This window comes from Portunus trituberculatus, chromosome 49, assembly GCF_017591435.1.
Source record: "Portunus trituberculatus isolate SZX2019 chromosome 49, ASM1759143v1, whole genome shotgun sequence".
Classification (NCBI taxonomy): domain Eukaryota; kingdom Metazoa; phylum Arthropoda; class Malacostraca; order Decapoda; family Portunidae; genus Portunus; species Portunus trituberculatus.
The window spans coordinates 18,820,709-18,830,708 of record NC_059303.1 but is presented as its reverse complement, the minus strand read 5'-3'; the positions used below and the strand labels follow the sequence as shown (position 1 = coordinate 18,830,708).

Sequence of the window (10,000 nt, the reverse complement as noted above, 5' to 3'; positions counted from 1 at the left end):
GATGAAATGTAAAGGAAAAGAATGAAAGATGGAGAGTAAAGGGAGAAGAGGAATAGAGAGAGAGAAAGGAAAGAAGAAATGGAACAGCAAAGAGAGAGAGAGAGAGAGAGAGAGAGAGAGAGAGAGAGAGAGAGAGAGAGAGAGAGAGAGAGAGAGAGAGAGAGAGAGAGAGAGAGAGAGAGAGAATATAGTGACAGAGAAGGAAGAGAAAGAGGAGAGACAAAATAGGAAAAGAAACGAGAAAAAAAAAGCTGAATGAAAGAAATAAATAGAAAAAAATGTATAGAAAACGGACTAAAAGAATAATATTGTGAAGGAAACAAAGAAGAGAAAACAGAAAGAACGAAAGATAAACACGAGACAGAAAGGAAAGAAGGAAAGGACAAAGGAATGAATGAAGGAATGAAGGAAGGAAGGAAGGAAGGAAGGGATTACTGTTGTTTCCTTGTTGTTGTTGTTGTTGTTGCTGCTGTTATTGTTGCTGTTGTTGTTATCGCCATTGTAGTGTGAAGGATGGCTGGATGCTTCTCATTATTCTCTCTCTCTCTCTCTCTCTCTCTCTCTCTCTCTCTCGTCGTTCAAGGTCACTCAAGGGTGTTCCAGACAGAGAGAGAGAGAGAGAGAGAGAGAGAGTGTGTGTGTGTGTGTGTGTGTGTGTGTGTGTGTGTGTGTGTGTGTGTGTGTGTGTGTGTGTGCCTGCCTGCCCATATATCTACAAGGCTGTCAAGGAATGTCAAGTTGTCTACTGTAAAATGTTTTGCGCGTTTGTTGGCTTAGTATGTGTTCAGTATTCAAAGAAGGCCACAGAAACACTCTCTCAATCTGAACTAGCAATCTCTCTCTCTCTCTCTCTCTCTCTCTCTCTCTCTCTCTCTCTCTCTCTCTCTCTCTCTCTCTCTCTCTCTCTCTCTCTCTCTCTCTCTCTCTCTCTCTCTCTCTCTCTCTCTCTCTCTCTCTCTCTCTCTCTCTCTCTCTCTCTCTCTCTCTCTCTCTCTCTCTCTCTCTCTCTCTCTCTCTCTCTCTCTCTCTCTCTCTCTCTCTCTCCTCCCTCATATTGCAACATCGTGTGCTGTGTATCTTTCCTACTACTACTACTACTACTACTACTACTACTACTACTACTACTACTACTACTACTACTACTACTACTACTACTACTACTAAGGTAATCAAACAGCATAACAAGGATCTGGCTATATATTTCTTTGTAATCCTTTCTAATCCTCCTTATATTCCACCTCCTACTGTTACTACCACCACCACCATCACTAGTACAACCACCACCACCATTCTTCCTTTTCCTCCCACAGCCACCCCGGACGCCGTGGAGGACAGGCAGACGCTCCGGGAGATGTGGCTGAAGGAGATGTTTGAGAAGGCCTCTAAAAACAACTCTGGAGGCTTCATTGACCAAACCACCTGCATCAAGCTTATTAAGAGACTCGACTCCCACGTGGCGCTCGTCAGGGTGCGCCAAAAACTACAGGTGGGTGATTGAAGTGTGGCAGTGGTGTGGTGGTGATTGGAGGGTGGGGTTGGGTGTTGTTAGGGGATGTATGTGTTTGTGGTGTGGTGTGGTAGTGACTGGAGGGTGTGGTTGGGTGTTGTTAGGGGATGTATGTGTTTGTGGTGTGGTGTGGTAGTGATTGAAGAGTGTGATGGTGTGTTTTCCTGTGTATGTGTTTGTGGTGTGGTAGGGCTGTGGTAGTGACTGGAAGTGTGTTTCTGTGGTGTGGCAGTGGTGTGGTAGTGAATGGACGGTGTGGTGGTGTGTTTTCCTAGGGGTGTATGTGTTTGTGGTGTGGCAGTGTATGGTGGTGAATGAAGAGTGTGGTGGTGTGTTTTCCTAGGGGTGTATGTGTTCGTGGTATGGCAGGGATGAGATAGTTATTGAGGCGTGGTAGGGTGTGTTCTTAGAGGTGTATGAGTTTGTGGTGTGGCAGGGGTTGAGGTGGTGAATGGTGAGTGTGTGGTGATGTGTTCTTAAGGGGTGTATGAGTTCATGATATGGTAGAGGTGAAGTAGTGAATGGTGAGTGTGTGGTAGTGTGTTTTCTTAAGGGTGTATGTATGTGTAATGTGACAAGGGTGAGGCAGTGAATGGTGAGTGTGTGGTGGTGTGTTCTAGAGGTGTATGTGTTTGCGGTATGGGTGTTGTGTCGTAGTGAATAGTGAGACATGATGAGGTGTGTTCTTAACCGTGTATTGGTATGTGGGGAGGATTTCTCTCGCTAGGGTTGGTGATTGCAGTGTAGCAGGGGTGAAGTAGTGAGTTGAGGATGAGGTAGGGTGTGTTCTTAGGAGTGTGTATGGGTTTGTGGTGTGTTTTCTAGCCATAATTGTTTTCTCAAAGGCCACTAGGGTGATTAGTTAGGTTCATATAGTGTTCTTCGTGAAAAATGCTCTGAATATTATACTAATTCCCTCTGTTTTCAAAGATTAGGATTGATAAGTTATGTTGAAATGATTGATTGTGTTCTGAGATATATGGTGGTTAACCCCTTCAGTACTGGGACACATTTTAACCATGAGATTTGTGTACCATTAGACAATTTTATTGACATTAGGAAGTCTATGGAGGGCAGAAGATTAATGGCCACAGTCTTCACTATTTTAACCCCTTCAATACTAGGACACATTTTAACCATGAGATTTGTGTACCATTAGACCATTTTATTGACATTAGGAAGAGTCTATGGAGGGCAGAAGATTAATGGCCGTAGTTTTCGCTATTTTTTTTTTTTTTATCTCCACGTGAGTTTCTGAAGCTGTATAAAATCACCAAATAGTAAGCAGAGTGAATGTAAAAAACGCGTCATGGTACTGATAGGGTTAATCAAGTTCAACTGGATAGTTTTCCCTCTCAAATAATGTGAAATATATGTTAGGCTTTAGCTAGAATCATGGAAACATACTTGAAAACCTACAATAATTTTCACTGGACGCATTCTCGTCAGCACTATTTTCAAAGGCAAATAAAAATTTCAAGTCAGTTTCCATGTTAAGTTTTTGCTAGAATCGTGCAAACTTACTTGAAAACCCCACAATAACTTCCATTATTTCTTGCCCGAACTGTTTTCAGAGGCAACAGATATTTTAAGGCAGGTTTCTCATGCATATTCTTTCCCAGTGATAAGAAAGAAGACATTAAGTTTTTATCGAGGTCATGATAGCAACATTGAAAACTTCCGTAGGTGTGTTTCCTCTTATGTTGTCTAAAGCTACTAGATGAACAAGTTGAATTATATATAGAGGTGTTCTTAATATGTGTCTCTTAACCTCTTGTATACCACGACGCGTTTCCAAATAAATTCTACTTACTATTTGGTGATTTTATACAGCTTCAGAAACTTGTGTGAGGGATTAAAATTGTGAAGACTGTGGTATGTACTTTTCTGACTCCCATAAATCTTTCCTAATGTAAATAAAATGGTCTGATCGTACACAAAGCTCAAGGTAAAAATGTGTCCCAGTACTAAGGGGTTAACAGGACTATTCATCTTTCAAATGACGGCTTTGATGTTGGTAATGATGGTGACAGTGGTGGTGGTGGTGGCGGTGATGGTGGTGGTGGCGGTGGTGGTGGTGGAGGAGGTGAAGATTAAGAATGCAAATGAAAAACAGGAACTTTGGCCTCATTTCAACTTGACGGGCGAACGTAATCATTATTTTCTTCCCTTTTGTATTCTGTTTAATCAGCTCTTCATTTCCTCCTCCTCCTGCTCCTTCTATTCCTCCTCCTCCTCCTCCTCCTCCTCCTCCTCCTCCTCCTCCTCCTCCTCCTCCTCCTCCTCCTCCTCCTTCTCCTTCTCTTCTTCTTCCTCAGGAGTATGACATGGGCAAGACAGATGGATGTCGAGGAAGGATTGACAGCCAAGAATTCATCGACATGTTTAAAGAAATTGCAACGAGACCTGAGATTTACTTCCTCTTAATAAGGTAACCATCCTCTTCTTTTTCCTCCTCCTCCTCCTCCTCCTCCTCCTCCTCCTCCTCCTCCTCCTCCTCCTCCTCCTCCTTCTCCTCATTATCTCCGTTTTACAGCAGGGTACCTTCCTTCCTTCCTCCCTTTTTGACATTTCTCATTATACATATCATATTCTTTGAACGGTTGAGCTCCTCCAATCTTAAATGTCTCGCCTCCATCTCTATCTCTCTCTCTGTCTTTGCAGGTCAGAGTGTTCGCCTGTGTGTTTCTCTCTCTCTCTCTCTCTCTCTCTCTCTCTCTCTCTCTCTCTCTCTCTCTATTCTCTGTCTGTTAGTATTGTTGTTGATGTTGTTGTTGTTGATGTTGTTGTTATTGATTATTATTATTATTATTATTATTATTATTATTATTATTATTATTATTATTATTATTATTATTATTACTATCATTATTATTATTATTATTATTATTATTATTATTATTATTATTATTATTATTATTATTATTACTATTATTATTATTATTATTATTATTATTATTATTATTATTATTATTATTATTATTATTATTATTATTATTATTATTATTATTATTATTATTATTATTATTATTATTATTATTATTATTATTATTATTATTATTATTATCGTTGTTGTTGTTGTTGTTGTTGTTGTTGTTGTTGTTGTTGTTACTGTATTATTACTGTGCTATTATTATTATTATTATTATTATTATTATTATTATTATTATTATTATTATATATTATTATTATTATTATCATTATTATTTATTGTTCTTGCTGTTCTTGTTACTACTACTACTACTACTACTACTACTACTACTACTACTACTACTACTACTACTACTACTACTACTACTACTACTACTACTACTACTACTACTACTACTACTACTACTACCACCACACCAGCAACCACCCACCACCACCACCAGTATTACTACCACTATTACAACCACCACTGCTAACAACCACCCAAGCTCAAACAATCATCACATATTCACTCACACCTACGCGTCTGTCTACCTGTCAAGTTTCACGCAAGATATCACAAAAACATCCATAAAAGTTTCAATTAGATTTGGATGGAGGAAGGGTCTTGAATGGGAGAAACGACTAATTAGATTTTGAGCAAGATCCGAATACATATAAGCGGATCAAGGATGAATTTATTTCCAAGCTCGGTGGAATAAATCTGCGTACAATGTTTGCCTGATTTCAGTAATTCTACGGCTTGACTTTTCCTTATTTCATGTTACGCTGTGGCTTGGTGTGACATGTGAAGGATTACGACTCTCTCTCTCTCTCTCTCTCTCTCTCTCTCTCTCTCTCTCTCTCTCTCTCTCTCTCTCTCTCTCTCTCTCTCTCTCTCTCTCTCTCTCTCTCTCTCTCTCTCTCTCTCTCTCTCTCTCTCTCTCTCTCTCTCTCTCTCTCTCTCTCTCTCTCTCTCTCTCTCTCTCTCTCTCTCTCTCTCTCTCTCTCTCTCTCTCTCTCTCTCTCTCTCTCTCTCTCTCTCTCTCTCTCTCTCTCTCTCTCTCTCTCTCTCTCTCTCTCTCTCTCTCTCTCTCTCTCTCTCTCTCTCTCTCTCTCTCTCTCTCTCTCTCTCTCTCTCTCTCTCTCTCTCTCTCTCTCTCTCTCTCTCTCTCTCTCTCTCTCTCTCTCTCTCTCTCTCTCTCTCTCTCTCTCTCTCTCTCTCTCTCTCTCTCTCTCTCTCTCTCTTTTTTTTTTTTTATTTAAACAAAACTTTATACAAAGGAACATGTACCCAAAGGCGCACTGTCGTGTGCTACCTATTCTAAGGGTACTACAATCTATTTCTCTACAATATTTACAAGACTTAAAAATAGATAATATACAAGATGGTCAGCATGTAAATGGAGCACTATTCGTTTCACTTCACTAGCACTATTCACGCACTGCACTACACTGAGTGTCACGTCACAAAGAGTGTCAGAGGAGTTGGCAGTGTCTGTCTCCACTTATGTGCCATCAGTTTGACACTGTGTGTGTTCATCTCCTGGACGTGAGGCACCGCGGCCGTGAACAAGTTCCACATCCTGGAGACGCGTCCTGCGAAGGTGCGTTGATGCTGACACCCGTGGGATCGCGGCACCTCTACGGCGTCACCACCATTGAGCACCGTTCTCGTGCTCCGTGCGGTGACTCTTAGAGGATGACGCAGCCCTGCCAGATGTGGCACTCTTTGCACCTGTGCCTTATGGAACACTACGATCGCCGCCACGTCTCTGCGGTGTTCCAGTGAATCAAGGGGACGCTCAGGCTCTGGGTGAGGTGGTAGTGCAGCATCTACTAGCCGTATGGCGCGGCGTTGGATGCTGTCCAGTCTCCTTCTGTGTGTGGCGGCACAGGACATCCAGGAGAGAGCTGCGTATTCAAGGTGGGGCCGCACCTGTGCCTTGTACAGCAGCAGTCTCCCCTTCCTGTCGAGGAAACTGGCGATCCTTCTGAGAGCGGAGATCCTGTGAGAGGCTTTCTTGGCAATGGTTTTGACATGCCTGTCAAACCTCAGCCCTCGATCCACCTCCACTCCAAGTATCTTGACGTCATCTTGGAGTGGAGAGCAGCAGCGCCAAAGACAACTTTCCTGCCATTGCTGCCATGGCGGCTGGGGACCGAGAGACAACCATTGCTTGTGTCTTCTCCGGCGCGAATGTCACTTGCCAGCGAGCACCCCACTCCTTTATCACTCGTAGCTGCTGATTGATGGCCTCAGCAGCCCGCCCACTGTCCTGGCGTGGATAGGTATAGGAGAGGGTGCAGTCATCAGCATAGGCCATGACTCCTGGCAGTAGCTGGAGAAGATCATCCACGTAGATATTCCACAGGAGTGGGCCAAGAATTGAACCCTGTGGCACTGATGCCTCCACAGGCAGGGACTCAGATGTTTGCCCGTTGACAACCACCTTGAGGCTTCTGTCCTGCAGGTAATTTCCCAAGAGTCGTAGCAAGCCACCCTGGATGCCTTTAGCACGAAGCTTTTCTAGTAATCCGTTGTGCCATACTTTATCAAAAGCTCCTGCTATGTCCAAAGCAACCACTATAGTGTCCTTGCCGTCGTCGAGGGCGTCCTGCCAATGCCTGGTGAGAAGCATCATTAGGTCGGAGGTTGACCTTCCAGGTCTGAACCCAAACTGTTGGTCTGAGAGGAGGGCATTGTCCTTGAGATGGCTACACACCACCTCTGCCACGACCCTCTCAAACACTTTACCCACCACTGACAACAGGGATATGGGTCTGTAGTTTTTTGGGTCCGTCCTGGAGCTTTTTGTGTGCAGGAACTACTCGAGCCTCCTTCCACACTGAAGGCCAGACGTTTTCCCGTACACAAGTTGTGAACTTGGGTGAGAGGGGCAGCCAGTTCCTGGGAGCATCGCTTCAGCAGGTGCGGGCTGATGTCATCAGGGCCGGTGGCTTTCTGTGTGTCCAGCCCCGCAATAATCGCTTCACCTGCTGATGCGTCACCTCCACCATGGTGACAGTCTTCTCACATTGCTGGACCAGCTGAGGCGGTGGCTGCTGTGGATTCCCGACCTTCATTTTCCAGCAAACAAGGAAGCCAGCAACTGTGCCCTCTCCTTACTGCTGGTGGCGACAGTACCGTCCTGCTTGCTGAGGGAGGGATGGATTCTTGGTGGCCAGTTCCTTGTTTGTCCTTAACAAGAGACCACCAAGTTTTGTTTCCTACGCCAGTGCCACACAGTTTCCGGCGCAGGCTTTCCTCCCACTTTTTTAAGGCCCACTTGCTGGTTACCACCATCCTCCTGCATGCAGCCCTGTGCAGGTCCTTGTTGCGCCGAGTCGGGTTCCTCTTGTAGCGGAGCCAGGCAGCATACTTTGCCTCGGCAGCAACACGGCAACGGTAGCCAAACCATGGCTGATCCGTCGATCTGGTGGTGTATTCCCTGTGTGGGACGTGGCGTCTCTGGAGGGCGAGAAGGTGAGAGGTGAGTGCAAGTGCTTCACTCTCTGCTCCTCCCTGTAGCAGAGTGGCCCATGGGGTGTGGGTCAGGTCGCGGCGCAGGGAAGCCCAGTCTGCTTTGTTCCACAGCCAGATGGTGCGGGTGGTGGCCTCGTCCTGAGCCACGCCCACTTCCAGCTGTGTCAGTACAGCGTGATGGTCAGAGCTGCCCACGAGCCCCAGCTGATGACACTGAAGCTTGTCTTCCTGGTAGTCTGAGATGACAGGGTCTAATGTCCCTCCTCGTTCATGTGTGGGGAAGGTGACATGATCTGTCAGACCCTGCACCTCAGGAGATTCTCGTAGGCGTCTCTTTCCAGGTGGTGATTGAGATCCCCCACAATCAGCACGTGGCTGCAGCTGTGTGCCATCATCAGGTTGTCTAAGGTCTCAGTCAGGTACAAGAGTGAGTCAGGCCCTTGTCGCGGGGGGCGATACAGGGCACACAGCAGGAGGGCTGAGCGGTCTGCCAGCATTACTCGGAAGTACATCATCTCCATCATTGGAGGCGTGTCTATGTCGAGTAGCTGGGCCTGCATTCCTTCCTTGAAGCAGACAGCCACTCCACCTCCTGTTCGCTCCTGTCGGTCCCTCCTCACCCAGTGGGTGAAGCCCTGCATCCTGCCATACGTGGGCTCCACCTCACTGTTCAGCCATGTCTCGGTCACCACAACAACGTCTGCATTGTGTCGTTGCACACAGTTGTGGTATAAGTCTGCAAGGTTAGTCCGGAGACCACGGACGTTGCTAGAGACGACCTTTAGTTGGCGGCGGGGCAAGCTGGCTGTACCATGGTGAGGGATGGTAGTGAGCGAGGCCTGCTAGTCCGAGGTGGTGGTTAGGGTCCGCGGCCGACTGCTGGTACTGGTGAAGAGGAGTGGTCCACTGCCGCCCCTGGTTCTGATTCCAGATACCAGGCTCAGGCTCTCTCTCTCTCTCTCTCTCTCTCTCTCTCTCTCTCTCTCTCTCTCTCTCTCTCTCTCTCTCTCTCTCTCTCTCTCTCTCTCTCTCTCTCTCTCTCTCTCTCTCTCTCTCTCTCTCTCTCTCTCTCTCTCTCTCTCTCTCTCTCTCTCTCTCTCTCTCTCTCTCTCTCTCTCTCTCTCTCTCTCTCTCTCTCTCTCTCTCTCTCTCTCTCTCTCTCTCTCTCTCTCTCTCTCTCTCTCTCTCTCTCTCTCTCTCTCTCTCTCTCTCTCTCTCTCTCTCTCTCTCTCTCTCTCTCTCTCTCTCTCTCTCTCTCTCTCTCTCTCTCTCTCTCTCTCTCTCTCTCTCTCTCTCTCTCTCTCTCTCTCTCCTCTCTCTCTCTCTCTCTCTCTCTCTCTCTCTCTCTCTCTCTCTCTCTCTCTCTCTCTCTCTCTCTCTCTCTCTCTCTCTCTCTCTCTCTCTCTCTCTCTGATCGTTTTTTACTTCCGCCATCTTAACATGTAACTTTATCACGCTAACAAAATTTTCCTCTTTATAGTCTTTTTATGACTTTTTTTACAGCTTTTCTCCACCTATTTTCTTCCTGTTTTATTTTTATATGGCACCTTGTTTTTTTTCCTTTTAGTAACGTATAAATTCCTCCTAAATCCTCCTTCTTTATCCACCTTTTGTCCTTTATCAAGTCGTAATGTTGACAATTCCTCCCTCGCGTTTTCATTTAGCGGCTCAAGACCTTATTTTCTTTCAACCTGTTTTCATTAGGAACACTTTATTTCGCTACTTGACCTGTTTCCCGCCAAGAGTTTCGTGATGTTAGGCCGAGGGAAGGGAGATGAGATTAGACACGTTTATGGGGATGATAATAAATGGATTAGGTCGGATTTCACGTGTAAGTTTGATGGCTTCCTGCTGCTTCTTTTCCTTATATACTATTTACTCTCCCAAGAAAGTCGATATGAGGACAGGAAGGTAAACTAATACACTTTTTTTGTAACTGTAATAAGAGCATGATGAAATGATAGAAGCTGCAAGAAGCCTCCAGACCTTCAATTTTTTTTTTTTTTTATTTCCGCGCATTATTTTCATCCATAAATTTGTGTATTCTTTTAAGGCACTCATAGCTCACCACTGACAGCCTACCACGTGAATCTGAA

The 10,000-nt window shown here is 45.2% G+C and overlaps 1 protein-coding gene across 5 annotated transcripts in view; it reads left to right on the top strand.

Annotated features, from left to right (window-relative positions):
• LOC123499216 (inactive phospholipase C-like protein 1) overlaps positions 1-10,000 on the top strand; it is a 153,057-nt gene that overhangs the window by 92,995 nt on the left and 50,062 nt on the right. For all 5 annotated transcript variants that reach the window (XM_045246966.1, XM_045246965.1, XM_045246962.1 and 2 more), the window contains exons 5-6: positions 1,311-1,486; positions 3,826-3,938. In XM_045246966.1, coding sequence (XP_045102901.1) covers positions 1,311-1,486; positions 3,826-3,938 — 289 coding nt within the window. The remainder of the gene's footprint in view (positions 1-1,310; positions 1,487-3,825; positions 3,939-10,000) is intronic.